The sequence below is a fragment of the Xyrauchen texanus genome, chromosome 34 (assembly GCF_025860055.1).
Source record: "Xyrauchen texanus isolate HMW12.3.18 chromosome 34, RBS_HiC_50CHRs, whole genome shotgun sequence".
Classification (NCBI taxonomy): Eukaryota; Metazoa; Chordata; class Actinopteri; order Cypriniformes; family Catostomidae; genus Xyrauchen; species Xyrauchen texanus.
The window spans coordinates 10885940-10899204 of record NC_068309.1 but is presented as its reverse complement, the minus strand read 5'-3'; the positions used below and the strand labels follow the sequence as shown (position 1 = coordinate 10899204).

At 39.9% G+C, this 13265-nt stretch overlaps 1 protein-coding gene across 1 annotated transcript in view; it reads left to right on the top strand.

Annotated features, from left to right (window-relative positions):
* Nucleotides 1-13265, top strand: part of nsmfa (NMDA receptor synaptonuclear signaling and neuronal migration factor a) — a 66051-nt gene that overhangs the window by 12810 nt on the left and 39976 nt on the right. The window contains exons 2-3 of the mRNA XM_052105005.1: nucleotides 6766-6824; nucleotides 11423-12238. Of these exons, the coding sequence (XP_051960965.1) occupies nucleotides 6766-6824; nucleotides 11423-12238 (875 nt within the window). The remainder of the gene's footprint in view (nucleotides 1-6765; nucleotides 6825-11422; nucleotides 12239-13265) is intronic.

The window sequence follows — 13265 nt, the reverse complement described above, 5'->3', positions numbered from 1 at the left end:
TCCCCTACAGTTTATATATTGTTTATAAGTCCCTGCTTACAAGTCTTGTCGCTAGCTATTGGAACCAAAGTTATCTCTAATGACATGCAACACATAAAGCAAATTAAAGCAGAGGTGATGGTTATGACAGAAGCACTGTCATTAGCTATTTATATGCAACACTTAAAGCAGAGGTGATGGTTATGACAGAAGCACTGTCATTAGCTATTTATATGCAACACTTAAAGCAGAGGTGATGGTTACGACAGAAGCACTGGCATTAGCTATTTATATGCCCAAATTTAAAGTATCATTTGCCCTTGCCCGTTTCTGCAGCCCCCCACTCACCACAAGTGTCTTCAGCTGGATTGTGTGGCTCTTCAGACTTAACTGGCACTCTTGCATTGGAGGATTCTTGTTACGATATGAGCAAAAATGACCTGCTTTGACATGACCTATGTGTATAGTGAAACCAAATAATGTAAAGTGCTGCTACTGCAAGCCACCAGGGATTCCTATGGAACAATCCCAAGGCAAGTGACAGCTTTTGTGGAGGAGGTTGCAATATTGAGATTGGAGTGTTTTTTTTCTTCTTCATGAGTTGTGCGCGTGGGGCATTAATGTATTGTGTGGAAACAGGTTTGTTAATTTCATTCAAGGGATGAGTGCTATGTGTTGGTGTGTGCAAATATTTGTTTGTGTGGCGAAAACAGGTTTAGCCGAAGCACATTATGGCCTCATCTGTCATGTCTCCTACAAGATTGAATTGGCTTCCTGAAAAGCAATGACTCACCCTGAGATTTACACAGTTCTTTGTGCCAAAGCCACCATATGCATAACAGAATAAACTGTTGTACATTTATTATCGAGGCACCAATGTATACACACTTGAAGAGCAAAAGACTCTTGTGATATTTTGTAGTAATGCCTGGGTAGCTCAGCAAGTAAAGACGCTGACTACCACACCTGGAGTCGCAAGTTCGAATCCAGGGCTTGCTGAGTAAGCAACCAATTGTCCCAGTTGCTTGGGTGGGTCACTTTGTGTTAAGCTCCTCATGGTCAATATAATGTGGTTCTTGATCTCGGTGAGGCAGGTGGTGAGTTGTGCGTGGATGCCACGGAGAATAGGGTGAACCTCCACACGCTGTATGTTTCTGCAGTAACTTGCTCAACAAGCCATGCGATAAAATGCATGGATTGACTGTCTCAGACATGGAGGCAACTGAGATTCATCCTCCATCACCCGGATTGAGGCGAGTCACTATGCCACCAAGAGGTCCTTGCAATTGGGAATTGGGTATTCCAAATTGGTTAGAAAAAAAAAAACAGTAAAGAGAAGACTTCCTTTATGGGAAGAATTGCAAAGAAAAAGCCACTTTTGAAACAGAAAAACAAAACGAAATGTTTAGAGTGGTCAAAGAAACACTTACATTGGACAACAGATAATTGGAAAAGAGTGTTATGGGATCAGCTAGACTGTAAGTTGCGTGTGAAGTGCCCGACAAGACAGCCACATCTATGGCAAGTGCTACATGAAGTGTGAGGTGAAATGTCACCTGAGTATCTGAACAAACTGACAGCTAGAATCCCAAGGATCTGCAAAGCTGTCATTGCTTCACATGGAGTATTTTATGATGAGAACTATTTTGTAGTTTAAGAAGTTCTGAATACATCTTTCAAATTGTAATAGTAGTTTTTCACATTATTAATGTTCTGACTATACATTGTGATCAGTTGAATGCCACTTTGGTGAATAAAAGCACCAACCTTCTTTCCATAAGAGCAAAATCTGTACATTATTCCAAACTTGTGGCCACCAGTGTATTTGTAAATATATATATATATAGTATATTTGTATAGTGCATCTGGACTCTGTTGAATTGCATGTGTTTTCTCTTAATACTGCATCACTGCTGGCTTTGGCCTCAGTAATATGGGTTGGTGATTTGCAAGCACTGTCAGTTGACATTTCATGTTTGGAGTTTGGTCCGGATCTTTCAAAACCACTGTCAAACACAGAAAAGGCTTTGTGGCTAAGGTTCTAACCACACCCTTCAGAGCTCAAGTGGTTCACCTTCAAGACATATTCCCTGCTCCATTTAATTTGGATGAGGAACAGTCCTTGCATTTGTTATGTCCGTTTATAGCGGACAGCTTCGTGCCTAAAAGGGCGGGGCTCAAACACATAGCCAATATTAGAATTGGAGTTATTGTAGAGAGGTTGCAGCTTGGTCATATAGAGGGACACTCCCCATATGCATTAATGACACAATGTCTCATTCCCGGGAACCGAGATTACGTACGTAACAAGACGTTTTTCTTCTCACTCTATCTATGACGCTTTCTCTTTACAGCTACTGGTGAATTAAGTATCAAATTAGTGGTTATTTTGATGTTTTGAGAGTCTCTTGAGGTTATCAAGCTGAAGATTTGAATCACTTATTCATGAGCCTTTAATTTGAGGTGATTAAACTCTCTGCATCAACTAATGGAGATATTTCCATTACATTAAATATAATCTTTCTATAACTCTTACACATACAGACATTTTATGTATGGGTGTAACTGAAATTAAACCTGTTAAAAAACAGATGTTAATTTATTGTTGTTCCTATAGTTTAACTGGTTAAGCACAGTGCTAACAATGCAAAGGTCATAGGTTCAATTCCTAGTGAACCTTCATATTGATCAAATGTATAGCTTAAATACATTGTAAATCCCTTTGGAATAAATTGTCTGGCAAATGCATAAATATTTTGGCAATTTCATTTGGTAAAGCTAGTGGTGCAGAAATTACACACTTCAGCTTTAATTGAGAAACAACATTAAGATTAAGATTCAACTTTATTGTCATTGTACAGGTACAGACCCAATGAAATGCAGTTGTTTTCGCATATCCCAACTAAGCTGGGGTCAGAGCGCAGGGTCAGCCATGAAACAGTGCCGCTGGAGCAGATAGGGTCAAGGAATCTGCTCAAGCACCCAACAGTGGTATCTTGATGTTTAAGTTCATGGACATATGTGGTTATGTCTCACCTTTTCTACCTCCTGCTTTCCTGCTGTGCTCTCTCATCTTTCTTTCTTCCGTGAACCCCCGACCTTTCGGTCAGTAACCCAGTGCCTTAACTGCTGAGCCACCACTTGGACTATTAAGTAAAGAAATGTTTAAGGTGATAAAAAATGGTGACTAGTCATAATACTTCAAATATTCACTTTTTCTTATACATACTGTACATTTATATACATAAATATTAATGTTTAAGTTCATGGACATATGTGGTTATGTCTTTCTTCCGTATCTCTGTTTGTCTCTGTGTTTCTGTGTGTCCCTCCCCTTTGCCCCCTCTAAATCCACCACTCTCCCACATTCTTCCTCTTGGACTGCTAAGATAAAAATGCTACATCTGAATCTGTGGGTGGCACGGAAATACAAAGTAACCATTTACATGGTGTGCGTCTCTCTTCCTCCTTCCCTTCTCTCATTTTCCTGCCTTTCTTTCTGCCATATGCCCTCTTTTTCACAGTCACATGCCATTCCACATGCCTGCCCCTCATTTCAGCATTCACACTGCAGAGGCTGAGCCACATTCTCCAGTTTGAGGAGTCCAGCTTTCAAAGCTCCCAATGCAGACTGCTGCTGTATGCAGAGTATTACTCATATCCCTGTGAAAGCCCTTTATACCCCAGGCTGGTGTCAGCTTAGCTGCTGACATTAAGAGGCTAAGAGTAGACCGCACTGGGCCTGTCATTTCTAAATAGAAAAAGATGTGAGTGAAACTGACACTGAGATTTGTAAGAAGGAAGACTTAAAGCTGAAGTATGTAATTTATGTGACAACGAATGGAAATGCAAAAATAAACAATGTTTTCAAAACAGCTCTCTGAATACGCCCCAGTGTCTGTTGTTGTTCTAACAGCATTGGTTGAGTAACGTTGTTGGGTGGGATCTAAGCGGGTCGCTCAGAACGAACAAAGGAATTTTTATACTGTCACAGATACACAATGTTTTCAGTTTTCAAGATAATAAATCTATGAATGGCTTACCAATATATGTCTCTGCATATTAAGCTGGGATTGGCGAAAGTTTTTTAACACTGAAAAATGTGCATACTTCAGTTTTATGGACATACTGTATAAGGAACCACCATCAAGCTAGAGAGTGTGTGTGTGTGTGTGCGTATACAGTATATATGTGAAAATGTGTATTTAGTTGATGATTTTAAAGTCAAGTTACCTTTTTACTAGTTACCTTCTCCTTTGTCCTTGGTGCTAGAGTCCATATATGGCATTGGCCTCTCTGACAATGCTAGCCCAGTCTTCTGCATGTTTTCTCCATCTTTCTTAAATCATCTTCCACATCATCCAACCATCTTTTACGTGGTCTTCTCTTCAATCTTTTACCATCAGAATTTCCTCTGTAGACCTTCCTGGAAGACCTATTTTCTAGCATTCTCTCCACATGACCTAACCATCTCAATCTGTTGCTTTTTATTTTGGCAACAAGATTAGTATAATCATAGAGTTCCTCCAGGTTATTGTATTCTCCACTGTCCCCCTTTTTCACCACACCGAAAATCTTTCTTAGTATCTTTCTCCACCACATTTTAAGAAGTTCTTCTTCTGCTGAGGTCATTGTCCATGTTACTGAACCATAGATGACCACTGGTCTTATACTGTTCGGTAAAATGTTAGCTTCAAATTCCTACTGAGGCTGCGTGATTTGAGCACCTTCAACAGGGATAGGTAGCTCCTGTTGCCTGCTGCATTTCGTAAGCCTGCCAAAAATCCACAAACAGCTGATGTATGTCCACATCATATTTGTTGCATTTCTGGTTACTGTGAAGATGTGGTCTGTGGTCGACCTACGCTGTCAGAGAAGTATAGGGACTGCAGAACAATAATATTGCAATAAAACAATATTTCCTAATCTGTGGGCATTTTCAAATCCAGATTGGCATTTCTAAATTATTCAATAAAAGTAGGGAATCTCATTGTAGTAATCAGTGGGCGTTTCCAAACCAGGATGGTCATTTCTAAACTATCTAATGAAAGTAGGGAATCTCAATTTAGGAGGGAAATCGTGTAAAGCGGTTGAAAAATGCCCATCCTGGTTTAAAAATGCTCACTGATTGGGAAAAGCCCATTTTTGTTCTGCAGAGACATAAGTCTCCTGTCAGAAGCCACATTGACAGTCTCCAAGAATCTGCTGAACTAGTGGGGTGAGCCTCATAACCAAAACCTTATAAAGGTTTACCTTGATAATTTTCACCGCTGGCCTTATCCTTCTTCTTGTGTATTTCAGCTGAAATAATGTCACTTCCTCGGGTCTTATTATACTTCAGATACTTTATGGCTTACTTCCTCTATAGATGGCATTGGTACTGGTGTTGGATCCGTGTTTGGGTCCTGCTATGGTTGTCCTTGCGCTTCCTCATCGAAAATTCAGGTGTCATGATCTCTGCAGAGGGATTCAGTAGTTCACTGAAATATCCAGCCCATCAGTCTAGTATCTGTTCCTCCAAATGTATAATCCATTGTCTCTGACTCTCATTTCTTTTTCTACACAGCTTGTCGGGCATCATTCTTTTCTCCCTAAACTTCTTTACGCTTTCTATAGTAGCTACTCTTGTTTATTATAATAATATAATAAATCTTCCTGGTTTTCTTAAACTTTAATCAAAATGTAATGACATGCTCCACCTCTAAAACAAATTTGCTTTTTGGCTGATGTCACCTTGGTTGTGTGGGCTTTTGGTTTACATATATCAATATCCAAATAGCTATTTAGGCATTGTTTGAGAGTACGGTTTTATTTAATACAGCCTTTAAAGAACTTGGCAATAGCAAAGTAATTTAATGCAGGTTAATGTTAATGATATAAAGGTTACAGCAACAACTGCAAATAACAATAGATTTGTAAAAGAAGTGTTACAATTAGGATACAACCTTCATCGTCCACGTTGCAGTCATAAAACCTCCTCAAAGGTGAAGTAAACTTGCATTCAGATGGAATTAAACTTGGCCCCATTCAGATATGAAATGCCTACTATTCAAGATTAAACCAATTGCTGATTAATAAATAAAATCATCAAGTCCCATCCAAAATGTTTGCCTCATTGATTATCCCATTTAAGATTCAACTTTATTGTCATTGTGCAGAGTCAATGAAATTATGTTGTTTTCACATATCCCAACTAAGCTGGGGGTCAGACATGAAACAGCACCCCTGGAGCAGATAGGCTCAAGGGCCCAGCAGTGGTATCTTGACAGTGCTGGGGCTTGAACCCCCAACCTTTCAGTCAGTAACCCAGAGCCTTAACCGCTGAGTCACCACTGCCCTATTTCACTATCATATACAGTTGCTAAAGCTGTTTCATGTTGTCCTTAAAATGTGTTTTTATGACATTTATTGTTGCATTTAGGCTCTTTTTATGTCTTTAAAACAGACATCTTGTTGTGCCTAAGGGGCCATTCACACCAAACACGTTTTTGCATCTGTCCATGCGCCAAGTTTTCTGACAGGTTTGTTGAAAAGAACTCCAACTGTTAAAAAAGTGTCTCGAGACACCTGCGCTCTGTTCTATTTGTGGCACTGCATCTTGTTTTTTTAAACACAAGGGTGCGTTTGGTGTGATCGGCCCCTAGTACATTAAATACAATTACAAGCTTTGCGATAAATAGAAATAACACTAGCTTCTGACAGGGTAACTGGAATAAACAGTGCTGTCATGCTTCTGTGGTTCTGTAGCCCAATGACCAATGTGTGTTGATCAATGTGTCTTTGCAGAGCAGCTCGTGCATTTGGAGAGTACTTTCACACTCACCCTGAGAACCGCAACGGATCAGGTCAGACATCCTTTTACCCAATTCATTTTTTCCTTCTGCTGTTTTTCTTTGCTCCTTTTCTTTCTGGTCCATTTCCTTAATGCCACTAAGTATGAGTTAATAAGACTCCTGGCATGTTCATGTTTCATGAAGAACTGTGCAGCTTCTTAATGTAGTATGTGTTACCTCATCTGTCTTTTTTTCTGTTGGGCGAATTCACTAAACAATTCAGCACAAGCATGACTTCTTTCTATTTAAATTATTTTCTTTAGATTTTGCCTTCTCTAAAAAACCCTCTCTGCTATTTGTCTGTAGCAACTGATCACTGCCTGCAGAAAGCAGGCGAGAAAACTGAATATTCCAAAATAGAAATGTTCTACTGATCATGGCAGTAATATTGAATTAATTGAAGTGAAAGAGTAAAGATAAGAAGGAACATTTGCAATTTTGTAATTTTAAAGAGCAAGTTCAGGTGCCTTGATCACATTGGTGGAGCATTGCTTAACAGTTCCAGTAAAGTATGCCAGATCATGGTAGTCTGCTGCATCCTCAAAAGCCTAGCACTCATAATTGGTCTGCAAGCTGGGGAATTGCTTTCAGTACTGATTTTTTGGGAGTGTTTAAGATGTTCCTTGATTGGCCTAATTCCTTTAGTGAAATGGGCATGAAAACAATGCAGACAGTGCAAGCAAATAAATGGGGCTATTACTAAACATCAGAGTTGTACATTTAAAAATGTGCAGCAAATCAACGATTCATTTGACCCATTAAACAATTCATTTGATTTTCATATCTGCATTTCCACACTCCACATTCAACCAATCAGACAACCAATCAACTTCCACGAGATTAAGACCAAAATTATACCAATACCATTTGGATATAAAGAATACAATATCGAAGGCAACAAAAGGATTGCAACATGTTGAATCTGTGAATCAAAAATTACAGACACTTTATCAACAATGTCCAATTTTGTGAGGCATCTGAAAACCCACAGACAGAGAGGTATGTTGGGATTGTTCACTTTTACATGTCAGCTACGGTTCAGTAACATTTATCTTACCAAGTTAGCTGGTTTAACTAGCTAGCTACTAGGGATGCGACAATATATCGAATTTTGATATATCATAAACCAAAAAATGACAAACCATATCGAGGCAAAACTCGACATTTCAAAATTTGCAACAAATATCAAACATAATCTTTCTATTGCTTGATGTGACCCCTACTGCACTTTTTTCTACACTGTTTACAGGGTTCACACAAGGTAAACAATCCGCTGCACAATAAAAAGTCAGAGATGGAGGAGACTGGTAAATATTGTGATGTTCTGTGCTGCAGTCACAGATTTTTGACATCATTGTTATGTGTCGCATTAACAGTGATGGAAAAGAATTGAATTGAGCAGCCAGAGCATCTGGACTGAGACGTATTTGGAAAAATCAGATTTCAGTCGCATTTGAAACCACCTCCCGATGTGGTTTGAATCAGATTTCATGTGATTTTTAGTGGCAGTCTGAACAAGGCCTTACAATGGAAATAAATGGCATCCAATTATTGAACACTGCATTACTTACTTTAGCAATATGCATGTAAACAATTTTAGTGTGATAAAATCGTTCAGTAACCTTTTCGGTGTAAAATTATAGCCAATTTTACAACTTCATGGCCATGACGATGTAAAGTCAACAAACCCTAAAACCCTAGTGTGGCAGACCTCTGTCTCCCCTACTAAGGATGAAGGGGATCCGGGAAGGACAGCACATGGAAGACTTTTATTTACAAACAGTTCACTCAGAAACAACATACAAAGTGCTCTCTAGCACACATGTGCCAGCAGACACACACACACCTCCATGTGATGCTCACACTATTGACCTTCCTGGCCCAACGCAGAATGCACCATCTTTAAAATGGCGAAAATTTGAGTTACGGTGAGGTTAACGTTGCAATACTACCGTTTTCAAAAGTACAGCCACAATACATAAACAATATGCATGTAAACATGATTTTAGTGTGATAAAATCGCTTACTAACCTTTTCTGTGTGAAGTTATAGCCAATTTGACAACTTCGTTTATGACAATGTAATGTCAACAAATCCTAAAACCCTAAAATGACTGTAAAAATTTCAGTCTAAACAACTCTACAGCTCAAACAATTCACGTGTTTTAACAGAAGAATTAATGTGTGCTTTTATAAACTTATAAGGTTAAAATTTCTGCCTTTTAAACCCTTAAAAAATTGTCCCAATTCACTTCCATTGTAAGTGCCTCACTGTAACCTCAATTTTGGCTTTTATTTTATTTTGTTTAAGAAATGTAGGTAGTCAAAATAAATGTTTGTAGTAATCAACATAATACCACAAATACTGTCAATTGAGCTTAACTTGTATTGACCCCGGAACATTCTTTTAAGACACACTTGTAACTTTAAAGCACATCCCTCAGCAGACAAATTGAGCTGAGATTGATTGATTACCTTAGTGAAAATATACAGTAATCTCACATGAAATTGAACTGGGAAGTGATGAACTTTAAAAGATTTCCTGATATAAATTAATATACACCGATCAGCCACAATATTAAAACCACCTGCCTAATATTGTGTAGGTCCCCCTCTTGCCACCAAAACAGTGCCAACCTGCATCTCAGACCAGCATTCTGACATGTTATTCTTCTCACCACAATTGTACAAAGCGGTTATCAGAGTTATTGTAGACTTTATCAGTTCTAACCAGTCTGAACATTCTCTGTTGACTTCTCTCATCAACAAGGCATTTAAAATAAAACAAATTGTCACTATTCATTCTGAGTAAATTCTAGAGACTGTTGTGTGTGGAAATCCCAGGAGATCAGCAGTTATAGAAATACTCAAACCAGCCCATCTGGCACCAACAATAATCCATGTAAGCGCAGCGTAGTTCTAGCGGGAAGACTAGCAGCTGTTCATAATGGATCATGATGTGATCCATTAGCTGGGTAATTCCTAGCCAATCGCATGTAAGCCATTGCTTTATATGTATGCTCACAATCTATCACATTGCTGTTTCAGTGTGGTAACACGACAGCCTCCACCACCCTACCACCACCAGTTGAGCCCTGTCCCGCACGGGGGTAGGCTCCTCGCCCCTGCCTCCTATCTCCGGCAGGATATGACGAGTACAACTCCCTCGGACCGCCAGACGGGGCCTATGCCAAAGAGAGACATTACTTTTCTGTTTTACATTCATAAAATAAATGGCATCTTAAACCTCACTCAAGCCTGTGTGCCTTCCCGATAGAAATGCAATTATCTAATCAGCCAATCGTGTGGCAGCATTGCAGTGCATAAAATCATGCAGATACAGGTCATGAGCTTCAGTAAATGTTCACATCAACCATCATAATGGGGAACATTTTTGATTTCAGGGGCATTATTGTTGGTGTCCGATGGGCTGGTTTGAATATTTCTGTTACTGCACTTGGGATTTTCATGCACAACAGTCTCTAGAATTTACCCCGAATGGTGCCCAAAAAATAAAATAAATTACATCCAGTGAGCGACAGTTCTGTGGATGGAAATGCCTCGTTGAAGAGCGAGGTCAACAGAGAATGGCCAGACTGGTCTGAACTGAAATGTTTTTGGTAACTCAGATAACTGCTTTGTACAATTGTGTTGTGAAGAATATAATCTCAGAATGCTATTCTGAGATGCATGTTGGCACTGTTATGGCAGCACGAGGGAGAATTTAATATAATTAATACTCAGACACTAATTTGGGCAAAGAGCACTAATAACTTGTTTAAGACTTGATTGAGGACTTGTGACTTGACATAGACTAGCCTCTCTTGACTTGGGAATTGACTTGAGACATGAATGCAAAGACTTGAGACTAAAACAATGACTTGGTCCTACCTCTGCTACTCGCATGCATACCAAAAGAACGTACTGTACCGGACGAGAAGTGTGTCCTTCATCAAATACAGTACATAATCTGACAGTACGCGATTTCAGATGCAGAGAAAGACTGAGTATTTACCACCTTTCATGACGTCATGAACTACAATACCACATAACATTGGAAAGGATGGAATCTAATTAAAAATTATGGAAAAATATAAAACTATTCATTATAAAAGGAAAGAACTGTTTCCTAAAGTAGAGAAACTTTAAGATAAATATATAAAAATTTTATTGCAAAATATTCAGATATTTGCAAATATACAAGTAGTTTGAGAGTGTAGGGAGACTATTGCATCATTCAATGTACGCCATTGGAGTGTGTGGTCACTGCAACTTGGCACTTTGTTTGCTGCAATTCTCCAATTGGTTGATTGTTTCCGTAGTGTAGTTTTTTGTTTCGTTTAATGAAGATTAAATAACTCACCAACTTATGGCTTCAACAGAAGCACAAACCATCAAATAACAGCAATGCTGCTCATGGTAGGTCTGTCTTTCAGGGTGTATTACTTATCATTAAAAATCAATTCTCCTTTGGAAAATGAATTGGATTTTTACTTCCAGAACCCTTAGTGAATTCCGCCCTCTCTCTTCCCATTTCTCACTCATTTTCTATCTCCTCTCTCTCTCTCTCTCTCTCTCTCTCTCTCTCTTTGTCCCAATGTTTGATTAAAGATCACTTACTCTCTGACAACCTCGTTGGCCACGACTCTGACTCCCCAGACAGCCTGTGTGCTCAGAACAACAACCTCCACAGCTACACCCTCCAGAGCTCCACTGTCAACACCAAACCCAGCCTGATTAACCCCACCCTGGGCCTTCTGGAACCTCCTCATCCTACAACATCCTCCAAGAGCCGCCTGTCCCTAGAACGCAGCTTCTCGACCGAAGAGGACAAGCAGAAGTGTGTAGAGTGTGCTTTGCAACCTGCTCGGGTCTACACCATCACTGGAGAGAGCGGCATGCTGGGAACCAGCCGGGGAAGCAAGGAGAACCTCGAACTTGAGGTCTTGAAAGGGGCGCGGGAGGTGTGTCACACCCAAGCACTCGCCCAACCCTCCACCTCCTCTAATTCGTCGTCTCCAACCCAGCACCACCGCCACAAAGGAAGTGGAAGTGGCAACCATCATCATGGCAACCACCATCAAAGCAACACCAGCAGCAGTGGCGCAGGTGGAAGTGGCGGAATCAACCACCACCAGCACATCTCCAGTGTGGGAAGCGGACCAGGAATGTCACATCATCACCATGGAGAAGCTCATCACCACCATCACCTTTCCCAGCCACTACAAAGCTCTGTCAGTGCACACAATATTCGTGGCTGGGGCGAAGGCAAGGAATGTGGCCTGGCGTGCGAGACCTGTCCTGGGACGCCGTCACGCAGCCAGGGATCCCTGGATCTGGAGAGCAGTAACCGAGAGGCAGGCAAGCAGCACCAGCCACCACTAGAGCAGATGTGCAGTGTTGACCGGGTGACTGGGCTGGAGAGAGGTGAGAGGGGGAGAGCAGGAGGGGGGGTAGAGAGGCTCTTGGCCAAAGGGAAGGGGTGGTGTTCAGCCTAATGCAGGGGGCGTCGATGTGTTCGATGTGCCGTGGTCTGTATTTCTCCTGTCTCTCTCTCCTCTCTCCTGTATGTCTGTTTTGTGCTCTCTCCCACTGTGGAGTGAACTTGTATGTGTGTAGTCTCTATGAAGTGGATCTGTGTTCAGCAGTGTTGGGTGCAATCAAAAAGTAATACAAAATAATTAGTTACAGAAATCTATTGACTTAAGTAAAAAAGCAGTGAGTAGTGTAATTTTAAATACTATTAATTAGATTACAGTTACTGACTTTCAATTAAGTTTATTTTAAGTACATTATTTTGGGTCCATATTTAAAACACTTTTAAAACCTTAAGTTAATATGTATGACCATTTGCGTTTTTGTGACAGCTGAATGGTGTGTGCCCCCTAACTAGTCATTGTGTGTGAGACATTGTGTGTTTGACAGATTATTTTTAATTGGTTAAGCCGCGAAACAAAAACTATTCTGTGAGAAGTGTTTTAGAAAGTAACTTGAAAGTAAAGTAATTAGTAATGTGATTACTTTTTTAATTATGTAATCAGTGAAGTAATATTATCACAATCTTGGAGTAGTAATTTGAATTAGCTGTGGATTACTTTCTTTGAGTAATTTACCCAACACTGTCCTTTTGTGGTCCCCAAAAATATTTGGACACTTAAACCACACTTAAAAGTGCATGACTGACATTAGCAGTGGCGTCCCCACATTAGGGGAAGGCCACCAGATGTAGCGCTGTTGTGCAAAATGCATGGCATGCATAAGCATACATTTATTTAAAGAAATAATATATTTAAAACTAATTTTATATCCATTATACAATACAACATTATATATTATTTTAGAAATTCTATAATTTTTAAAGTCCGCTGCATTAAACTAATTTAATCGATCTCATTTGCTGTGCGTGGGACTGGCCCGCTGTAAATTATGGACCGTTTTTGTTTAACGCAATTCC